The sequence below is a fragment of the Lutjanus erythropterus genome, chromosome 14 (assembly GCF_056507025.1).
Source record: "Lutjanus erythropterus isolate fLutEry1 chromosome 14, fLutEry1.hap2, whole genome shotgun sequence".
Classification (NCBI taxonomy): Eukaryota; Metazoa; Chordata; class Actinopteri; order Lutjaniformes; family Lutjanidae; genus Lutjanus; species Lutjanus erythropterus.
The window spans coordinates 16,533,627-16,557,093 of record NC_139330.1 but is presented as its reverse complement, the minus strand read 5'-3'; the positions used below and the strand labels follow the sequence as shown (position 1 = coordinate 16,557,093).

At 39.8% G+C, this 23,467-nt stretch overlaps 2 protein-coding genes across 2 annotated transcripts; one reads left to right on the top strand and one right to left on the bottom strand.

Moving 5' to 3' along the window:
- The first annotated feature begins 17,958 nt into the window (after window positions 1-17,958).
- LOC146315393 (uncharacterized) lies at window positions 17,959-20,527 on the top strand. Its single transcript, XM_084736343.1, has 4 exons — window positions 17,959-18,055; window positions 18,564-18,627; window positions 18,733-18,770; window positions 18,861-20,527. Exons 1-4 carry the CDS (start codon window positions 18,048-18,050, stop codon window positions 19,549-19,551), a joined length of 801 nt encoding a protein of 266 aa, XP_084592469.1. The 5' UTR covers window positions 17,959-18,047; the 3' UTR covers window positions 19,552-20,527.
- Window positions 20,528-20,719: 192 nt separating this feature from the next.
- Window positions 20,720-23,200, bottom strand: fuom (fucose mutarotase). Its single transcript, XM_084736344.1, has 6 exons — window positions 22,812-23,200; window positions 22,542-22,610; window positions 22,388-22,458; window positions 22,050-22,148; window positions 21,864-21,937; window positions 20,720-20,906 (listed from the first exon to the last, which is right to left on the bottom strand). The coding sequence occupies exons 1-6, from the start codon at window positions 22,894-22,896 to the stop codon at window positions 20,840-20,842; spliced, it is 465 nt and encodes a 154-aa protein (XP_084592470.1). The 5' UTR covers window positions 22,897-23,200; the 3' UTR covers window positions 20,720-20,839.
- Between the last annotated feature and the right edge of the window lie 267 nt (window positions 23,201-23,467).

Sequence of the window (23,467 nt, the reverse complement as noted above, 5' to 3'; positions counted from 1 at the left end):
GTATGTGGTCAGCGGACCTGCAGCTTGTCCCCATCTCATCTCTCACACTACTGGATCAATCAGCCTGATTTTTTGTGCACATTTATTACTCTATGCTGAAAGACCTCTGTGATTCACAATATTTAAAAAACACTTTTTTACTGGCCCCACATCAGTGACAGGCATTATGTTTTTGGGTCATCCCATTTTTATGATCATGATATCTCAAGAGCACAAGTTACAAGTTCAAAATGGCTCATCATATCTATCATCATATCATATCTTGTTTCTACAAAAACAAGATTTAATTAGACATTTAAGAGAACTTTCTGTGTGTTTTAAGTCATAAATACCCCTGTAATGTGGATGGCTATTCAGTGCAAATGACTGGCTGTTGAGAGAGTGACTTGTTTGGACCTATCTGGAGTTTCAGAAGGGACTTGTCCATGTTTCCAATGCATATTTCCTCAGAGCTTGTGAGTCACACCAACTTCAAAAGATGTTCTAGGCCAGTTGATAATGTCAATGAATTATAGTATCATCATGTACTCAAGGCTCTGACCACAGAGGAGCCGCAACTGGAACAAATTGGGGTTGCATGCCTTGCTTTGGGGTATTTTTGTGCTGGCTCTAGATGGTGGGAATAGCCCTTCCTCTCATGCAGATTTTTCAGACCATCAGTCTGATGTTCTGGTCACACGCCTACCTCTCTAACAAATTATGCTCCAAAACTGTCTTGTTCATCTCACATGAAAATACAGATTCTACACACAAAATATGGTTTAATTAAAATATATTCAGGTTTCTAGACTACGTTTGTGTGAGAATGTGAGTGTGCGCCTGTGATCTCAGCACAGTGACAACCTGAACAAATATGCTGAGTTGATTCTTCTGAGATTACAATAGATTCCACGTCGTCTCATGAAGCTATGAAAGAGATGGGAGGGCACAGCAGAGGCCCCTGAATAAACAACCATTAAATTCTCCCTATGCCTCTATGAGGAGAACCCTCAGACTGCTTGAAGCAAACCAAAAGACAAAACCAAGACAGAGGCAGAATTAAACATGGAGAGAGGGAAAATTGTTGGAATAAGGAAGCCCATTTTACGTTAAATCTTTTTAGATTGGACGCTATGAAAAAGAGGCAGATCAGCGGACAGCCGGATAAAGCAAGGAAGATGGGTGGAGGGAGAAAAGAGGGGGATGAAGGAGAAGATGAAAGCTTTGTTGTGCTGATGCTTAATGAGCTGGAAAACACAATTGAACTTCTCTGACTGTGGAAATCGCTGTGAGGGCATCGTAAATTAGCGCCAGTGTGGGAGCTAGCCTGCTGACAGAAAAGGGGCTTTGTGTGGTGAGGGCTTCTTCACAGGCCTGAGATCCTCACAGCGGCATCGTGGTCGCACGACAAGGAGTTCGGCGGTCACTCTTGAACATGGACGAGGGAAGAGTTTGACAGCTTTGGATTCTTGTTTTCCGCTCTATAATCATACCTGTTGATCTGAAAAACTTTAACCATATTTATCTCCATTCTCCTGACTGAAGGCTATTTATATTTCGTAGTCCGTTCTTTCTCTGTCCTACTTCCTGTGGATTATTATTCATTTAACAGGGAAGTCAGACAAAGAACATAGATATGACATAGTTAGGGTGACAACAAACTAATATGTGTCAAATTATTGATTTTTTTGTGTTAGTAACTGTGTAAAAAACAGGATAATGTACAGTGAGTGGGTCATTATTGCAAAACCTCATCGAGATGATTCAAGACCCCTCTTGCATCAGTAATCTGCATGACAATTATCCCTTATGTGGATAAGTAGTTTTTGTTGTAGCTATATGTAATTTTCTTTGTGGTAGTTTCCATAATATTCTGCCTAAAATTGCATAGCTTGTGACTTTGTAGTTTTCCCCTTTGGACAGAGTGTAGCAAACACGATGCCAAATTAATGTGCCTTTTCCTACTTTCTGTTTTTTTTAACAAAACATTTATTTATACTTATGCACATTTCAGTTATACACAGCTGCTTTGTCAGGAAATAATAAGAAAAAAACAAAGAAAATAATTATTTGCCATCATTAGGCCTTTCTCTTGTCCATAGGTCCATCAGATATTGCTCCTATGATACAGTACAAAGGTCCAATGGTAAGTCAGTAATCAAAATTGGAAATCTTTCTGTATGAATCTATAGTATAGCCACATACCATATGGCTTCAATTTTAGACAATCCCAAAATATGTGTGTATGATCTCCAACCTGTTTACAGTCCCTCCTCTTTCCTACTCTCGTCACAGTAATGGGATAAAAGCCCAGATTTTAGAAAAGCATCAGTCCTAGTGGTTTCATTTTTGAAAACCAGAGCCAATCATAATGTGGGACATCATCTCAATATGTGGGACGGTGGGACAAGGGATAAAAAAGCTGCGCAGTCCCACATAAAGTAGGACACCTGGTCGCCCTAGTGGAGAAGGGAGAGAGCGGAGCGAAGAGGAGATGGGTCTCACTCTTTTCTAATATTTAGTGAACTCCAAAGGGTGACTCTTCATTCTGGCTTTGCAGGCTTGGCACATGCCTTCTGTTACTAAGTGGCTTCATATTGAAAGGCTCTGCAGCCGCTATTCTCTCTCCCACTGGGTGCCAGCCTCTCTGCCCTGGCAGCTGCTGGGCTTTAGAATAGACCCATAGTCTCCCCTCTGCAGGTGAGCTGCACAGCCAAAACAGGGCCCCTCAAAGGCCCTTTCAAAGCCTCAATAGGAAACTGACTTGGGGAGAGAGGAACGGGCACACAATGGCCGCCTTCTCTGGACACAGAGAAGATGGAGATGAGCTATTGGGGTGCTGCTTTAGTGTTGCTTATAGCCATGTCGAGGAGAGGTGATGAGAGAAGAGAGGAGAGGATGAGTTCCCCCTGTTAAGTTTTTGAAGGCGTGGTTCTTTCCCCTCAGCGTTTCTGCAGTGCAGGGATGTCCTGTCAGCCTGCGTCTCCGATGTAATTGCTGTGCCTTTGAAACCTGACGAAACAAAATGTTTCTTTCCGTGTCCTGGGGTGACGGGGGTGACACTCAGCTCTTATCCACACACCCCCCTACCCTCCACTCCCATCCCATCCCAGACCACTGGAACTCCCTTTCGCTCCGGAGAAACTCTTCCCATGCAGCCAGGAAAGAATGCACCTCCCTCTGCTCCCTCTCACCTCCTTTTCATAGTTTGCTTTTTAACTTTTATTAGCAACAGCTTTCACTGACATATGAAGAGTTGGCGACGGAGAGACAGGGTGAGGGAGGGGATGAGAGATGGAGAGAGGGTTTAAAAGTGCGGGGATAGAGAGGAAAGACGAAGGAAAGGAAAAGAGGGTTATCTTTTCTCTTTGATGCAGCATGTCCACATCCTGTCAAACTAGAACAAAAAAGGGAAATTGACAGCTTGGATGCCTTCAAATTATGACTTGGCACAAATTCACTATGGTTCTTTTGACCCATCTGAGACCTTAGCAGTCCACATGTTATGCTTTGATTTGGTCAAATACAAACCCTATAGAGGAAAAATCTAAACATCACTGCCTGTTATAAAGCAACAAATTGTATCTTCAAATCTATTTTCCTGATTTCACAGGTGTCTACTGTTTGCCTGCAAAAAACAAACATTTCAACTGTGCTGCTCTGCTGTGTTTTTCTTCTTCACTGGAACTTAAGGTACGCCTGTTCATTCCAGTCTGTGAAATACTGAATTTGAACGCTGGTTTTGCCACAAACATTTGCCTTTTTAGAATGACAATCATCTTTAAAGATAAAATCTGCTGCTGCATAACAGGTAAAATGTTACACTTTTACTTTTACCTCTTAAATTAGCTCAGGAAACGCTATGTGACCAAATCATGCAGTAACATCTGGGGTGCTGACGTAACAGATGAACTTTATGATGTCACAGTGAAGTTGACCTTTGACCTTTTGAATATAAAACATCATCACCTCATCATTTTATCCTGCTAGAGATTTGTCTATAATTTGGTCAAAATTAGTTCATGAATTCTTGACTTTTGACAAAAGCATGTTTTGCGAGGTCACAATGATCTTTATTGCACCTTTGACCCCAAAAATCTATTCAGTTCTCGATCCTTGAGTCAAAGTCGACGCGTGAATCAAATTTGAAGAAATTCTGTCAAAACGTTCTTAAGACATCACATTGATGAGGACGGGACATTCATATATATGGACAACCTGAAAAAAAATATGCCTCTGGCTACAACTGTTGCAACCGCGGGGGCATAATTAAATATTTGATCTGTAATCATCCGTTCAAACGGGAGTACAAGGCTTTTGAGCAAACTCCAAAACAAGTTTTCTGACTTTGTTAAGTGCAGCTGTATTGTAGCATCAGCTGGTGTAAGAGACACAGCAAATGAAGGGAACACAGGATGACACCAGGTGAAAGAAACAGAACTGCAAACATGATTTTAAACAACCAGATTTTGGGGACAAAATTTCCCAGTGTATGTTGGCAAGCATTTCCAAAGATGGCGGCATTTCCTGTTGGCTCAGACAGTACAAATGATAAATGAATTCTCATCCTTTTTCCATCAAAATTATTCTTATCACGCTTTTTTTTTTGTCATTAATTTCTTGCTGTGGTCTAATTTATTAGACCCAATTATGTGATAGTTTGAAATGCTTTCAGATTATATTCTTTTGAAAAGTAACAGCCCTATCTCAGCATGAAATCTTCATACTCAAACATATATATATTTTTTAAACTTGTATGATTTTGTTCTGGTATAACACCAAACTGACTTAAAAGAGAAGTCTGTAATATATTAACTGTAATAAAACATAAAATTACCATGATATGTCATCAGAGATTCAGGAAACATGCAAAGTTGAAGTAGTCAAGAAAATGATGTGGTGTCCTTTGAAATTTTTATTCTGCCCCATAACTTGTGTTATGTTCCCGTTTCATCTTAGTGAGAGTTAAAATTAATGTTGAGCATTCACAGAATGAGTTAGTGTCTGTTTATGAGTCGTAAGAAATCATCAATAATCTTTTATAAGGAGTAGATGTTTATAGCTGTTAAATTAAGCAATGTGTTGATGGAGTCTGGCAGGCAGAGAGCTGACAGTCACTGAACTCCAACTCCAGAGTGTGTATTTTCAGAACAGTGGGCTTTTGTTTTCAGGATAACAGGCTTAGCTTCACATCAACAGACAGTTAAAAACAGTTGATCAACTTACAGAGCAGGACTCATCCTGGTTTGTTATTGTCAAATTATAATGCTACGCTCATCGTGCGCTCCTGAAACCTGTCTGAGCTTTCAGTACTCATTTTTTGGATGTGCAGTTGTTACATATTGCTGCTTTAATAGCATGAGCACAAGGTTTTTACCATTTAATTCTGAACAGTTAAGTAAATTTCTTATTGAAATGAATGTTGGTGATTGTAATTTTCATTTTTGCCTGTATTACTCTCCCCTGCTGCAACAAACAGAAATATTTCTGCAGCATATCTTTTGTTATTGTTTATGTTTCACATGAGAGTTTAAACACACGGTCGTCTGAGAGATTATGGAGCCTTTAGCTGTCTAATATAATTAAGTTGGGTAAGAAGATGCTATCGGTCTCTGTCTCATTTTTCCTCTCTTTTCTTCCTCTCTCTCTCTCCCTCCTTCCTTCTCCTCCTCTAATCAGTTCCACTCTGTTATTGCTGGCCCCGGGCTGTTTACCTCTTTGCTAAACTGCTTTCACAAGCGTGAGACCAAAGCCTGCTCAAATGTCTATTAGACCCACAGTCACAGTGGGGCTGACCTTACGGCGCTTGTTGCCATCATCATGGAATCGATCCTTGCTGATCTTTCGTTCCCTCACACCTTCTTGAACCAGGAATCTCTTTTCCTTCTGAAGTTAGTCGACCATTTTTGAAAGGTTAAGTGGTGAATAGGGGCTCTCGAGGGCTGAGCAGACTGACAGAGACAGACTGTGACCGCAGCCCTGGAGGACATTAAACGCTATGAAATCCAGGACAGACAGTTCAACACAAGTTCTGACGACAGACATGCCCATGAATGCACCACGCTTCATGTACTATTTGCTCTGAGGTTTTGAGAAGAAAGAAGCATTTCCTGCAGTTAGGCCAGCTGGGAGTGATTTAGTGACATTAGTAAAATCCTATTCTGGCAAGAATCTTTCCTCGCGGATAAGTTCATAGGGCTATGTAAACCAATAATGTAATAGTAACCCTCTTTAGTGAGATTCATCTTGTGTTTGCTTGTTTGGAGAGGACACAGTGGGCATCATTATTGTGTTAGTTTAATTGGCAAAGAGCACTGTGACTTTTGAGTTTAACCTCCTGGAACAACATTTAACTCTCTTTGTTGTTTGAATAGTTCCTGAAATACAAAAAAATTCTGCACACACACACACACACACAGTCTTTAGTGTGGTGCCTTCCACGTACGCCAAGCAGCCTCCACTGAGATAAAAATACTGTGAGCGCAGAGGCTCACTATGCCCGTTGGCGAGTACAGATGGCGTTCACTCTGCTCTGTGCACCTTTCTGCGCCTTGCTGGAGGACTGGATCTCTGACTTTCTCCACAGCATCACATCTCATTACTAATGACTAAGAGACCAAGGGAGAAGAAGACACTGAATATTACCCTCAGACTTAACCACACCTTTGAATCAAAGCTCAACTAGGAGAATACATTTAGTAGTAGTACCAGTGCTAAAACAATACTTTTAAAACCAGTACAGGTGCAGAAACAATGCTTCAACGGAGATGGTCGGCAACATTAAATAATGGCTTCTGACCCATCTCTTAAGGCAAATTTGAACTTGTAATTTGACAATATATTAACCATTAACAGTTTAAAGTATACTTAAATATATAAATCTACACAAATACAAAACACATAGCAAAATTACATCTTAAATTCACATAATAAATGAAACCTAAACCACAAAATAACACTTACAGTACTGATAACACTCTGCTGTCATCACTTGTCTCATCATCATAGATATAAATGTGAGGTCATTATGATACGCATCTATTCGCATTTATTGTGGTAAATCTCAACTCCCCACCACTGGAGTCAGAGACGCCTTTTGTGCTTGACATGGAGTCACAACAGCACTGTAAATAAATTGTACCTTTTTATCTTGACAACTTGGGTTAACTTCCAAAATGTTTTCCTTGTAATCACAAGTATCTTTATCACATGGAGGAACTATATAAACATCACTGCAGCATGTCTCTGCATATGTCCAACAGCAATAATGTCATCACTGGAGACAGTGTGACCCTGCTGCGTATTTATATGATGAGCTGGAAGCATATGGCGCTAATGCAGAGAGAATCAACATATTATTTAAGTTTAGTTTGGCAAAACACCCAATGCATTCAAAAGGCTTTTTATTGTTGTCCTTAACGTAAATTAGAAGCAGTGGCAAGTAAGTGGCATCAAGTTATCACATATAAGTAACGGTGACCCCTTTCCCTTTCATGCTGTGCCTCTCTTTACTCCGCTGTTGTCTTCGTTCTGCAGGTATGTAATTATGGTTTGAAAAGGTTGGAGCCAGACTTTCCACAGGGCGCAGCGTGGGAACAAAGCAGGGGTCTGGGAGGCTGGGGTCAGGGAGCACAGTAGCTGCACGGTGGCTACAAACTAAAGAGACATCTAGGGGGAACAGTCATTTTCCAAAAATGAAAGCCTGTTAGTGGAGTGGATTTGGAGGTCTGACTCACATCCTCTGACTGTGCCGAGGATAGTTTACGTGGCACTGAATGATGTGTAATGAGCAACTTTGCGATCTGGCATGAATGGAGGTTGCTATAGTCGCTACAGTTGATGAACGATGCATTACATGTAACAGGAGTCCTATAATCCGATTACAATTTGTCATTTTGACGCAGCACATTTACTCAACATAAAAGCACACAAAAGGAATCTCAAAATTATACAAAGGGGCAAATAAACATTTTAAGTACTTACAAAATACCTTCTTTTATCAATCAGTGTAATTTCCATTATGTAATAAGATGACTTTTATATATTTATCTAATCCACTGTATTTTATAATAAGTGTTGACATGTTATTAGATGTAGTTATCTGATATGATAAAAATAACACATTTTAAGTCATGGTAAATGGTCTTGCATTTACATAGTGCTTTTCTAGTCTGTTGAGTACTTGAAGTAGTGACATTCACCCTTTCACTCACATGGAACAGCAATTTCTGGTTCAGTATCTTGTCCATGTTTGGACACTCGGAGGACCAGTCTTTTGTGTTTTTAAGGTTGAACAAATTGAAATTTTATTGAAATCATCAGTCAGTCACAATATTTATATATTTAATATCACAGATCTTATCACACGGCAATATCAGTCATAAAAATCGCAATTAGATATTTTTCAAATTCATTCAGCCCTAACGTAAAGCTACTATGAATAGTTTTTCACTGGTTATCAAACAGTCTTAGTTTGTTATTGATACCTCTATGTGACCTACAAAAGCTAACAGGAACACGTACATTACATACTTCAGTTTTTTTGGTGAAGTTAAGATTTTAGGACAGATTTATCCTTCTGTGATGAGAAACAGCATTGCTGCAGAGCGAAGCCTGCACATGAGAAAAGCCCTAGAAGCACTGCTCCAATTAGTTGTGGATAAATGATGAAGACCAAAGATTTAGTAATCAGTTTTAATTGAATCATCTCCATCTGACATTCTTTGTCATCAGGGAGTCTGTAATTATCGCCTCACCGTGTAACAAAGAAACCATCTGAAGTATGACGATGCACTAAATCACACTCACTGAGACACAAAATAAACAGTGTTTTATTATTTTTCACATATCCTCATAGCTTGAGCGTGTTGTTTTGAATCATAAAGGAGTCTGTGAACTTCAGCTGATCATATCTATGTAATATCCTTATTTGTATTGAGAAAAAACTGAAAGCAGAGGAGAGAGTAAAAAGTTTCATCTGCTGACATAACTGTGTGGAGCGGGCACATGTTTCTTTAATAAGGATGAAAGCGCTGTGCTCTTGTAACCGGATCTCTCTGTAGCAGGCAGCTTTCGATCAAGGGACAGCAGGATCCTCTCTTTAACCCAGGAGCATCAGGACAGATGGGACCATGACATGCAAACACACACAGACACACACCCAGAGCGTGACAGACACTGAGAGGGTTTCTGTGAATATCATGCAAAGTGGCAGCCGTGAAGGTGATGTAAAGCACATCTGTAACACCTGTGCTCACTGTTAACACCTGTACTCGTTGTGGCTCGACTCTGTCGTCATCGCAGTGCTTCATAGGACGTGCTCCCCGCTGAGCGCGTCGGGCTGACGGCTCTGTGATGAATTCTGTGGTGCCGGGGGTCAAAGGTTAAAGGTCAGAGGTACTCCAGCTGGCAGCCAGGGCCGCAGTGGACTCCAGTGAGGAGACATTCAGTGGCCGGAGCAGGAGGGGGAGAAAGGGGAGGCAGAGGAGGGGAGGAGGCTGAAGTTGTTTGTTCTTTCTGTCTTGTTTGATGTACCCCACACACAAGGCCTTCGTCTCCCCTTCTGGCATAACCTACTAACTCAGATGTTAGGAAAAGCTAAAAAAAAATGTATGAAGTAGGGCTACACATTTTATTGCAATATTTTCAATTCCATACCTTTTAGACTTGCAGCATAAAACGCCTGATTTCTCAGCAGCTTTTCTAAAACAAAAAAAAAAAAAACAAAAAAAAAAAGTATGTTGCATTTTGCAGTGTTTTTATGTGTTTTTCTGAAAAGTACAAAATGTGATATTTTTTCTGTAAGTGTTCTTGGTAACAAATGTTTTATTTGTAAATGAATAATTGCATCAGGGGATTATGTCACAAAGAAGCAAAATCTTTTTGGAGCATGAACTCAGTCAAAACAGCAAGCTACAGAATTATAAAATATAAAATTGCACAGAACATTGATAGTTTGAATAACCAGTATCTGTGACAAAATGAAAAAAACTACAAATAAAAGAAAAACAAATTGGGATGTACATATATGATGTTTGTGAGGGGGACTGCTGTTGATTGATGGAACTAACAGAAAGATACGATGATTGAGAAAATTTGTAGGAAAGTTGTGGTGATTGGACAAAATTACAAAGTCTCACAGGCGTGATTCATGGGGATTGATTGGCTTTGCATTAATTGTTGCGATCGCAACGTTGCAACTTCCTGGAGAGACTGAAAAAAAAAGAGCAGCTAAAGCCAGATTTCCCTTCGGAGTTGGTGGAGCCCACTGACATAGGCTGAGACCAAAAACAGAGCTAAAAGAAGAGTGAATATCGTATTTACATTCGTCACGTGGACACAAATGTAACTCCAAATGAATGATAATATCAACATGCAGTGCGTAAATATGCAACTCTTTGCTCACAAGTTCACAATAAAAGTTATTGATGGTTGTGTTTGCAATTTGTTACTATTTCCCTAAAAACCAGTTATTGCAGGTTTAAAGTCTTTGAAAGAAACATTAACAACATATTAAGTTATCTGTGAAAGTACTGTGAGTGCATCAAGTTTCTGCATTTCCCTGTTTTATACTGTAGAGGGCAGTTGTTTTAATTAATGAGCCATATGTGCCAAGTGTTGGCATGATGTGTGTTTCATTTAACAGAGTTTTCCAAAACATTAGTTCTCCTCAAGTGGAAAATGTGTTTAATGAGAAGCGTCCAAAACACAGTAAATAGCCATTAAAGTTACTTTAACAGCTCCCACATGTTTACTGAGTTTATGAGGGGTGTGATTGAGGGAGGATAAGGGTGTACGGTATGTTCGAGTGTGTGCGTGTGTGAGACAGAGAGACCACCTGAGCGTTCCCTCTCATTATTTTGGCCATAATATAATATTTCCATGGTTGATACACACTGTCAAAGCAGCGCAGTGGCTCTGTGTCAGCTCAAGCAGCTAGCGTTGCTAATGGCCATCATTCACACAGATACTCAGATTTTCAGATTAGCTGCTCTGGACAAAAAGGTCAACCATATTCCTCTGTGTCTCCTCTCCAGCAGACAAAGAGCTTCCCAGTCCTCTGTCATCAGTTACATAACAGACAGAGGGGAAAGTTCCTCTTTCTGTCTGTGTGTTGCGGCTCCCGGTCCTCCTCCCCTCGTCTGCCGCGGCTGTCATCAGCGCTATTGTTGCTGTAAAAACTGTCTCAGGCATTACCTGTGGAGCCAGATAGTCAGGTGGCTCCAGGCCCCAGACTGGCTGGCTCATCACTCCCCTCATTATACCCCACTACAATCCCACCTGTTCATCAGGGGACATTTTATTAAGCATTAGCACTGAAACTTATTAAAGGCATAGCCAGTGGAAGAAGTGGAGCATCTGGGTCTGAAAAATGAAGTGAAAGTGTCCTAAACAGCATTCTTTCTAATGACCAGCAGGGGCTGATTGTTTTGAGTCTAACACAAAAATGACTTCTCACTTGATTTACAACCTCAGTAAACAGTTTCCTCACAAGTTTATGGTTTCAGTCTCTAGTTTAAAGTCTTCTCCTGTACAGCATGACATTCCTTTTGTAAATTATCGTCCTATTTGTAGTAAAATAGATGATATAACAGAGTGAGTACCTCCAGTGCAACACACAGGGTTCACAAAAGGCAGTATTGATCAAATAAGGATCAAGATTTTGTTATTATATTGACTATTTCTCACTTAAATTGTTTTCAGAAACAAAATTTAGTGACTGTTAAGCTGTAAAATGAGAAAGACTGTGAGCAGGTGTCCAGATTGTGTCTCGAGGGGAGCCCAGGATTTGTTTGCATTGTTTCTTCATTTTGCACGTTTGACAATATAAATATATTTAATAATGTAACAGTGCTGTGGTTAAGATCTGGGTACGTTTAGGGACAAAAATCACATGGTTACAGTTAAAGAGGTTAAAGTCCTGTCCTCACGGCTAAGTGACAGTGCCTTATGTAGTTGTATTATACGTCTATGGTGACGTCACGGTCGCTCTGTAATCTAATAAAGTACTCTGTCTCTGGTTAAAGGCGGTATCAAAAGCTGAAGTGCCTGCATGCAACTGCTGAGCAGATGTCTCACTAATTCTCTCTGCGGCCGCTTCATAAGTCTGACGGCTCCCCTGTTCACCAGACCGTCGTCACAACATTTCATGTTCGCCTCCGCTCTTCCATGGAGGTCCTTCCCCCAGCCCTGTAATTGGTGCGGTTAAACTCCACCGTGAGATGTCTAATGTGTGTTTAATGGGTGTTGGTGAGGCATCAATTAAGTTAATTGTAGATCATTGAGTTAATTTTAGTTATTTAGAAAACCCCAGCTTTCCTAAATGTTGTGAGTGTGGGGGATATGACGGAAGACTGAGAGTAAAGACAGAGGGGTGGTTAGCCTCAAATACAGCCCTGCGCTCCGGCACGACCTTTATGGGATTTACTGATAGTAATGACGGTGATGATGAGGTTTTGGTGCTGATGATTGTTTTAGTGTTGGAGCGGTGACTTTTCTGTTTTCATACGAGGAGTACAATATGTTCATTATCACATTTCACACAGCGATACGGTTTGTGTTGAGGTTTAGCGAGGAGTCTGATGTCTCCAGCTGATTGTCGCCTCTTAAATATTCTGTTTGCCATTTGTTTCTTTGCCAGTGGAGAAGTCTTGATGAAGATGCCACTTTTCTGCAAGTCAAGTAGAAACATGATGGCTGCATTCCTCCGTCTTAGCAGTAATAAGCAGTTATTGGTTTTGGGGCAAAGCCAGGACATCAAATCCTGCACTTAACGTTACAATTTGAAGAGAGTGCTGTCATCAGTGGCAATGACATATTAATCTACTGTATCTGACTACACTCAGTGCATGTGTGTAAGTGAGTGGTATTGCAAACTGTGTGCACATGCATTCATGCTTGTGCAACAACTGTGTGACAGAATCATTACACAAAACGAAGAAAAGATCATTTATTTTAAAATGGGAATTTAGTCAAATATTCATCCTGGTGGTTTCCCCCATAAATTACTGCAAGCTGCAACATTTGGAGCATGTTTTCTACTCCACATTTACAGGCATAAATCATGACTTAATGCTGCATTTAAATAGTTACAGACAGGCAATTCATTCTTGGCTCGCTCCTTGCATTTTGTGCAATAACACTGTGTGGCTGTGTGTGTGTGTGTGTGTGTGTGTGTGTTTCACAGTTTATTGGCAGCAATCATTACTTGCTGACAACTCCCATTCGTTCTGGTCTTTATTGTTGCTCTTAACGTTTTCTAAGAGGCTTGTCGTTCACATGATGCACGCACGTTCACACACTGAACTGATAGCAGGATACGAGCAGAGGAGGGGAAACGTATTTGCTCATGCACTTGGCAGATCAAACCGAGCCTCTGATGGCCTCCAGAGCTGTCAGGGCACACTCTGTACACACCACATATTATAAAAATTTATTTATCCCCACATCACCTGCAGACAATTTGAAAGAGGAGAAGCGGGGGGGTGTTAGAGGCTCATTAAGAAATATTCCACCATCTTTCATGCTTGTTTTGCTCCCAGGCTTTATAATTACGCTACATAAATGTCTTCATTACCAAAAACTGGTAAATACAAACTCTCAGTGGGCCATATATCATCCCAGTGAGGTACAATAACAACTTAATGTGTGTATGACTTTTACTTTTTTGAGCGTCGACACAAATGTAAATGTAATCATAAGTGTCTACACAGAAACAAAGAAATAAACCTCCTCACTGTCTTGCAGAGAGTTAGATGAGAACTAAGGCTCCCTCCAACTGATGATTTTTCCTGTCTGCCATTTGTTGTTATTTGAAGCTGTTAGTTGACCAGCCGTTGCATGTTGATATTAACATAATTATTTAAATAAATATTTTTGGGGCATGAAGTGAGCCACTAAATATGTTAAATGCTAACGGGAAAAGCAGCAGTGATTCTAGATGCATCAGAACTGCCAGTAAAGAGACTCATTTATTTCAACACAGTACAAATCACAAGAATAAATAGATTCAAAATTCAAGAACTTTATTATCATTGTGCAGGTGCAACTAAAAAGCAGTTACATCGTCCTCGAATCATGCTTGTATTCACACATATTCATATATTTAAGTGCACTCATATTTACAAAGAACAAACAGACAAGAATGGCAGGTCTTAGTAATAAAATGGATTATAAAAACAAGCAACAAAAGTATGAAAATACAATTATCAATTGAAAAATAACTTCCAGCTTCACACAAACAAATACTCACAGACTTATCAACATAATGGATAATGTTTACTTAAAATTAACTCACTAAGTGAAAATCATGCTCTAAATGGTTCTGTACTCCCGGTCGTCAAACTGTCTCGGTGTAGTTAGAGACATAGCTGGCAGCAGGGCGCCGGTGTTTGAGTCTACATAGTTTAGTTAGAGGTCTACTTCTGCAACTAATGGATAAATGAAAACTTGGTCGAAGAGTCCTCTCACCAAATAACAGTTTAGACTCTGCACCTTTGGCCTGAAGTGCTGATTGAAGGGATGGCTGCGGTTGTCTAAAATTTTGCCTCTCAAGCGTTGGCACACAGACTTACTGTTCTGAAAAACTACCTTTCCTGACTTTTCTACCAATAACACTACTGCTTTTAAACTTTCCGACACTTCATCACCTCAGTGGAGTAACCGAGGCAAGGTTCAGTCCGACGGAGAACAGCTCATTTGCTGAGCTGCCGCGCTTTGCCAACCAGAGGCTGCTTAAACCCCAGAGGTGCATGTTTTCCTGTAAGCCTGTGGTGGAACCAGTTGTGTGGTTAATGTGTCCTGGTAGCTGCTGGGCCTCTGGGCTTCACATGAAAGCTGTTTCACTGATGAGTGCAGGACACAGGGGGTGGATTGGTAGAAGTTTCAGCACACTTTATCCATCAAACCTCACTTTCGGAGCTTGGAGCTGCAGGATGTCTTCCGCCAGGGTTGAGGTTTCTGAGAGACCGACGGAGCATTTCCCTAATGGCTCACATCTCCTGCCTCAATGTCAGTTTAACAGCCAGAGTTAGTTCGTCACCAATCTGGCAGAAATGTTTTATGACTATCTTCATGAATACAAATATAGTTATTTGCTTTCTTGCTGAGATTTAGATGGGAGGATTGACACTACTCTTGTGTACAATAAATATAAAGACAAAGCCAGCAGGCAGTTAGCTTAGCTTAGCATAAAGACTGGAAACAGGGGGGAAACAGCTAGCCAGGCTCTGTCCAAAGGTAACAAAATGAGCCTTCCAGCAGCTCTACAGCTCACTGTTAACACATTATATCTCATTTGTTTAATTCATGCAAAAACCAAAGTGTAAAAAAATAACAATTTGTGGGTTTTGGGTAGAACTCGGCTTGCTCTTTCTCCCTGTTTTTAATCTTTATGCAAAGCTTTTACACTGGACAAAAAACTCACTTACTTCTGGCTTTTGTCTTCAGTGGGAAAGGATACATCCACCGTTCACTTTCAGGTTAAATGAGTCTGCAGTAGTGACATGTATTCATCAGCTGCAGCTGACAACCGGGTGGACACGATCGTTTTTGTCCCTTTTTGGCCAAGGCAACAGCTCTCCTGGAAACTGGAAGAAGGTCAATCCCCTATTTTTACAGGGTATAAAAAACCTGCATATACACATTAATTTAGGTGTGAACAGGGTAAGCTAGCCAGCTGCTGCCTGTATCTTCATATTTAGCATACAAACATGAGAACAGTACCATCTTCTCATCTAAATTTTAGCGAGAAAAATCAATAAGTGTTCCCCAAAATGCCTGACTATTCCTTTAACTGTGGGGTCTGACTACAGTGGTAAAAACAAAATCAAAAACAGTAGTCATTTCCTTGTCAGTATTTCACAGACTATCTTAAAGATGTTTGGCATTTGCTTGCTTAGGGAGAGTCTTTTCGGGCAGGAGACAGTAGACCACTCAGTGACCTGGGAGTGGGGCTGGTCGAGGGGTAAAGTCGGACTTGTACATATGGATCTGATAGAGGGGGCAGATAACCAGCAGACGCGGTGGAGCCATCCCTTGAAGAGAGCAGGAAGTGTGTGTCGCGTCTGTCTGCTCCCGTTCTACTGTACAGTGTGTGTGTGTGTGTGTGTGTGTGTGTGTGTGAATACATGTGCTGAATCCTGTTGTCATGAGACATTATTAACCCATATGTTCACTTAATGACTCTCCTGCTGCTATATGAACAGTGAATGAGGTGTCTCACTCGCAGCAGCGTGATGGAGGGACTGCCAGATGCTGAAACAGTATATAAGGGTGTATATGTTATGTTAGATTATTTTAAATTAGTTTACGTCTGTGTATTGTAACTTACAGATGTTTAACATATAGTCCCAAAGTTAAAAGCTTTCTGTCTTGGCCACATATCAGAAACATTTCTTGATAAAGTGAGCTGTAATTTAAACAACTCATTCTGTGCATTAAATGTGAGGCTGTTTTATTCTGAAACAGTGAGTCGCACAGCGTGATAAGGATCTTGGCATGGGCGTAGATTAGAGCCGACACATTCAACAGTTGCTTGTGCCTGGCACTAAGATCACAGGCCGATCATCTGCCTCCAATCTGTCCTCCCACAGTGGATGTGTGTGTGAGGGGTAATTAGTTGTTTTAAATGACTGAGGCTGTACGCAGGAGGGAGTCTTTCTTTGTCTGAGAAAGTTCCTGTAAAAGAGAGCCAAGCATGATGAGTATTGTTGCTTCACGGTAATATCATACATATGCAAGACCTTGACTTTTGATGCAACTGTAAACTAGAAGCGTGTACTCAGTTGAAGAATATTTGGATGTAACCCCTTTGTAATCACCAACATTTAATTAGTAACTCTATTTTAATTACATATGTTTTCTTAGTTACTGTAATAGTTTACAAGTATATTTATTTATTTACTTTCCAGCACTGTTTGTGTGAAAGTTTGTCATAAATATGAATCTAAATCTAAATCCTCCATCCTCTGGGAACAATGAATGTTCTTGTGATATTTCAGTCTGAAACAAACTGTGAGACAGATATTCCCCTCATTAGAGCTGTGCTGCTGGCAAAATTCAAGGACACAGGGAAGTTTATTTATCATTTACAACAAACTTGTATAATGAGATTTCAATGCAGTTCTCTTGCTGAACTAACTAACTAAATAAATAAATAGTACAGCACACACTATACTGAAGAACTACAATATATACAATATAAAATATGTCTCAATATTGCTGACTTTTTTTCCATAAAAAATATATATATTGCAGCTCAAGTATAATGCTTACAAATACTGAGTATGGGGACTTAAAGTAAAGTGTTACCACAGATTGTTAAAACAGACGTCATTTAGTTAAAGCAAAGTGTCAAATGGCAAACTGAATAATTAATTGCTGCATTTCAATGCCTACATAATACAGAGATAAAGACTGACCTCAGTGATCCTTGGTGGGGATCAGTTTTTAATTATTACACATGTATGCAATAAATAATAATAAACTTTATTTATATTACACTGTAGCCACATTAGAGGTAATCTGCTTAATGAGATTGGAGAAACAATTGCTCCATGATAAACAAAATATCTCGACCTCAGCCTCAAGGCCACAGGGCGTCATAAACTTGTAATAACTGATTGCTGATAAGGAAGATTGATCACAAAAATGTAGTCATAATACTTGTAATTATATTAGATCAGTGTAGTTTTTGGTATTTTTCACTGTCTGTGCATTAAAAAAAACAGACAACACATTAAAACAAACAAAAACTAACTAAAACAAGAGTGACTTTACTCTTATTCTGACCAGATATATATACACATTTATATTTATTAGTCTTATTGACAGACCGAAGAATTTAACTGTAACTGTTATGTTGATAAAATCTTACAAAAGGCAGTTTATTTCTTTTTAAACAATGAGCCACTTTGTTGTGTACAACACAGGCTGACGTTCCTGTACTCAGAGGACAAAGGTCAAGAAAATATGACCGGTTTATTAGTGGAACTTTGGTCTTTTATTTCCACAGCGGGTGAAGAGTTCTTGTTGTTCAGATCCAGAACGCTCAGCTCAAAGCAAACACCATGTTCAGGTAAGAAAACTACAGATCTCTTCAACTCTTTCAAAGAGTTTATGACTCTGATTATAGTTATCGTTAACCTGGATTTAAAGGAGAAATCTGTAACATATTTACTGTAATAAACCATGAAAATAAGAGCGACTGTAGGAAATTTCTATTCTGGCCTGTAACTCGTGTTATTCTTGGCCTGTTTCATGTCTGTTAGAGTTCATATTAATACTCAATGAGTTAGTGCCTATTTATGAGTTGTAAGAAATCATTAATAATCTTGTAGAAGGAGTAAATGTTTGTAATGTTTAAATTGAGCAATATGTTAATGGCGTTTGTCAAGACAGAGGGCAGGCAGTCACTGAACTCAAACTCCAGAGAGTGAGTTTCCAGAGCAGTAGGCTTACATATTGCTCCTTTAATGTCTAACATTGTATTTATTGTGTAGTTTTGTTTCTTTGACTGGACAAATATAATGTCACACATGAGGACTTGAAATCTGGATATTAATCCCGAGTCTCTTCACTTGTAGGTTTTGTCTGGTAGTCTGTGTTTCTCTGATATTTGGCATCACAGCAACCCCATTTAAACCCTTGGTATGTATATATTGCTTCTGGCTGTCCACAGTATTAGACTCTACGACTTTGATTCAGAGGATAAATTATTCCTGATGTCATGTAATATTTGTGCTCCTTTCTCAGAATAAACTTACAGATGAAGCATTTCAGGATGTCGTTATGTAAGTCGTAATTTCCTTAAACTAAAATTAAAGTGAATAATCTCTTGGACAGAGGAAATACAGACTGAAGCCTCATTATTTCTATTTCAGGACCATGGACGACAATGGAAAGATGGACTGGGGAGTGGAAGTGGAGCCTCCAGAGGACACTGATGTGACAGACTATGACATTGATCCTCGCATGGCGATTTGGAAGAGCATGATGGGCGGCGAACAGGACAAAAATCCCCTGAAGGCCGAAGAAGACCTGGATGAGCTGCACCACCCTTCAATGGCTGATCTCCTCAGAGCTCAGGTCCAAGACACCCTCTCTGCTGCTGACGTCGAAGCAGCGCCCTGGCAGGAAGTCAACATGAAGTACAATCAGGAACCAGAGGAGGATACAGACGACATTGATCACCCTGAGGTGGACTGGGATGATGTCTACCACAAAGCGGAGGAGCTGGATGGATATCTGGCCCCGCTAGTGGCTGAATACAAAGTTGGTGCAGAAGTTCGCGCCGCACACTCTGAACCAGAGATGGATGAAGATGAGCTGTATCACGGCGACGACCTGAGTTTGCCTGTGCAGATGGAGCCGCTGAGAATCGACGTCAAGGGTGCAGGCGAGGTCAGAGTTCACCTTCAACCAGAGGAGGACATGGACGACCTGTACCACCAAGATGTCCTCGAGCCCGTCCCTTACCGAGGTGATGCTGCGGCTGCAGCTCCTGTCGACGTGCCATTTCAGAGGAAGCACAACAAACCAGAGGAAGATCTGGATGATCTCTACCATCAGTGATCATTCAGCAACTCAACCTGATCATTTCAAATCAGACATAGCTGATACACTGTAGTTAAAAGAGATAAATAAATCAAAAGTGTCATTTGACTCTGTTAAAAAGATTTAATATATCTAAATATCAGTATCACTCATGTGTATCTTCATGATAAAAAAAACTTTAATACACTCATCAAAGACTTCATGTGTTTTATTTATTGAAATATACAGAAGACTAGAATGGCCGTGCTTTCAATTATTTTTTAATGCTTTTATCTGATGATCATGAGTTAAGTATTTCTTTACTTCAAGGTAACAAGCTTTATTTTCACAAAACAAGATGATCAACCTGTTATAGATGATGTCTTGACAACAGGATCAACTGATTTAAGCTGAAAATGTCAGATCAACAAGTACTTCAATCAAAACTGTCCTTCAGTGAAGGTCCGATACTGGCAGAAACTGAAGTGTATCTGTTAGAAATAACAGATCAGCCCTCGTCATTTAAGGAGAAGGTTAGCGAGGATAGTGATCTTGAAGGCTGAAACTCATTTTCAAGTTCTCAATAATTATCCTGTGATTCGGAGAAAACAAAAGTAATTTTCTCGTGATAAATTATTTCATCTCGAGGAATCTGCCTCTTACTTTTCTCTCGAGACAGCGAGGTAAATTAAACTGTTATCACAAGAAAATGAGTTTTGTTATCTCGAGATAAGAAAATAATCAGCTCATGATCTCAAGATAACAGCATTAAAATAAAGCCAAGCACTGCCTGTCTCAGCTTCCATAGAAATGTATGTACAACTCAGAAGTTATTTACAAAAATACAAAATCACTTCTGCTCCGTGTAAACTGGAGATTAATCAGCTCATAGTTACAGTGATAATTTCACATAAACAAGAATAAAGTATACGATGAATTCACAGCTTCTGATGGAAACTGAACAAAACAGAAAATAAGATTTATGCAAAAATATTCACCTTCTCTTGACCTTCACCAGAAAAAAAAAAACACAGTTATGCATGAAATGAATATTAGATCATTATTGTAAAGCCATTATAGGAAAATTCATACTGTGTTGATTTTGAAGCCCCCTGTGGACAAAAGCAATATGTATCTCTCACTGTAACTTGGCCTGAGAAAATGTAAACACAGGCTTGTTTCATCTGATTTCACAGAGAATCCAACCATTACTATACAGAAATAACCAGCCTTCTCACAGATAGTCTCCTTTGCTTATGTAGGTCATATAGACACCTTGTAGTAGCTTTAAAATGTGTGTGTGTGTGTGTGTGTGTGTGTGTGCATATCATTGTAGCAGCTCGGCAGGAATGACCCCCTTCTTCAGTATCAGGTTTCCATACAGAGCTGTCTCCCTGTGTGGACAGAGCAGAGGAAAATAAGAAAGAGGAAAAATATTTTAATCTATCAGCTGCATTTTGAAAACATGTTTGAAATAATGAGACTGTTGTGGAGATTTTTATCGCATTGGCGCAGTGTTCCGTTTTTTTTGTGAAAATGAGCCTGGATCCAGACGTCTGAATCACCACCCACATCTCACATTTGTTTAAAAGCGAAATGTGATGGGAATTCAGTCAGATCATCAGGCTGGTGAAACAAAGAGTTATAACAGAGAACCAGGTGCCAGTTTTATGACTTAACAGGGTTTGGTCATTTCTAAAAAACACAGCTGACCACAGCTCAAAATTGTTCTCTTCTGTTGTCCAAGGGGCAATAAAAAATAACACCTGGGACAACAGAGAAACTTATCATTGCACAATAAATTTACGTTCATGTGTCATGGAATATATTGGTTATCATTTTTATGGTCACGTGCACACACACTCTTGTTAATTCCCTTTGTATTTGCACTGCAGTTTGCAGTAATGCATGTATTGATCAAACAGCTGGAAATAAATAAGAAATATCATCTTACCAATGACTGAAGGAATAATGACAACTGACTGTGGCCAAATGCCTGAGGTGATTTCAGTTTTTTATTTATGTATAAGCTACGTGCAGGGAACAGCTTCCATGGCGGACCACAGCGAGTCAATGAAGTGATGCCAGTTACTGATGCAAAGTTATCAAACTATATTTATATTATGTGAAACGAAAAAAAACAAAACTTAAGTTTCAGACAATAGTTGTCAGGTCTGGGACAGCTGGAAGTAGAATTAGGGACAGCTGCGGGACACAAGGGAAAAAATCTTAAATTTGAGCCCTGCAAATGACAAATTAAGTTTAGAGAGAGGCTTCTCTAGAAGAAGACTTCCTGCACTGAGTAAAGCATTCAGCTATAATATTCAGAAGAAGGTAGGGAAAATACGCACCCTGTTGCCACAACAGCAAAGGCTTTCTTGGCTCGTTCATAGAAAGCAAACCTCTCCACTTTCTCAAGAGGAGCCTGCATGTAAACAGAAATCGACACACACAGACAGTCAGAAATCAAACAAACACAACGTTATTCTGTGTTTCTTACTGAATAATTTAATCACTGGGTGGACAGGCTGTCTTACCTGAGACCCAGCCTGTCCCAGGAGCTGTGTGTAGGTGTCCCACACAGGGACAGGTAACTGTCTCTCTTTGTCACTGTGTACCAGATCCATGACAGCAGCCTTTGGAGACATATTAACGCAGATTCAACAAATGATCTTTAAAAATACAACAAAAGAAACCTGCAGAAAAAAATGTACTCATTAGTAGGGCTGGGCAATATGTCAATAGTTTTAGATTTTGGATATCATTCTATCTAAATATTGATATCTTATTTATATGCCACATTGCCCAGCCCTACTCATAACTGTCACTGTCGAGACACTCTGTAGCTTTAGTTTTAGATTTGTGGGTCCTGTACCGGAGAGGGGACATAGGTATCCAGGGGTAACAGCTTCAAAATGGCCTCCAAAAGCTGTGGGATTCCCAAACCTATAAAGATCAGACACGGTTATAAAACAGCTCCAACACACTCACCCAACTTTTTTATTGACAAAACAGGTGTATTTACATACCATCAGCCCTTATCTCTTTTGGACCACAGGCACAAATGGAAGATGCTGGGAAATTGGCATCAGCAAGCACTGAAAAAAATGAATGAATGAACTACATTTGTGGCAGTTAATGATCCTGTCAGTCCTGCTCTGTCACTCTTTAACCTGGTTTGTTGACTTTAACTTGGATCAGCCTGCTGCCCTACAGTTCCTGTACAAGTATTAGAGGCTAGCACTGCTAGCACAGCTTACTAAAAAGGCGACCCACGTGTGAATTATTAAATGTCTTACCCAGTTCATCCCCATGGCCCATTTTCGCGAGAGCATACAGTAGTTCAGGTGATAAAACAGAGGGGATTCCTTTCAGTACGACCATACTGGCAGCCACAGAGAACAGAGAACTGTGGAGTCTTGAAGCGAACAGAGAGAATTCACTTCAGCCTACTTCCGGCTTCGTTTACGTCCGCCAGACATGCTAGCAGCTAGCCGATATAAACAGCCTAAAAACAATAAACAAAACCCGCTTAGCGATTAGCGAGTCTCACGCGTGTTATACAGTGGTATCACCTCTTGGTCGTTAAACCAAATTTCACAGTGTTTTACATTTTGGTCAGCCGGACGAAGGTTTTTGAAAGCTATTTAACTGTTTTGATTTTTAACTTCATAATCTTTGCAGACGCTGTCGACGCAAGGAAACGCGTCATGTGATCGAAGGCCCTAATTTGATTGGTTAATGGGGCTACCGCGTCGCCTCTCTTAGTTAAAAACATTATTATTATTGTTTAAAAAAAACATTATTGTTATTGTTAAAAAACATTATTATTATTGTTAAAAACATTATTGTTATTGTTAAAAACGTTATTTTTATTATTATTATTATTATTATTATTATTATTATTATTATCATCATCATCATCATCATCATCATCATCATCATCATCATCATC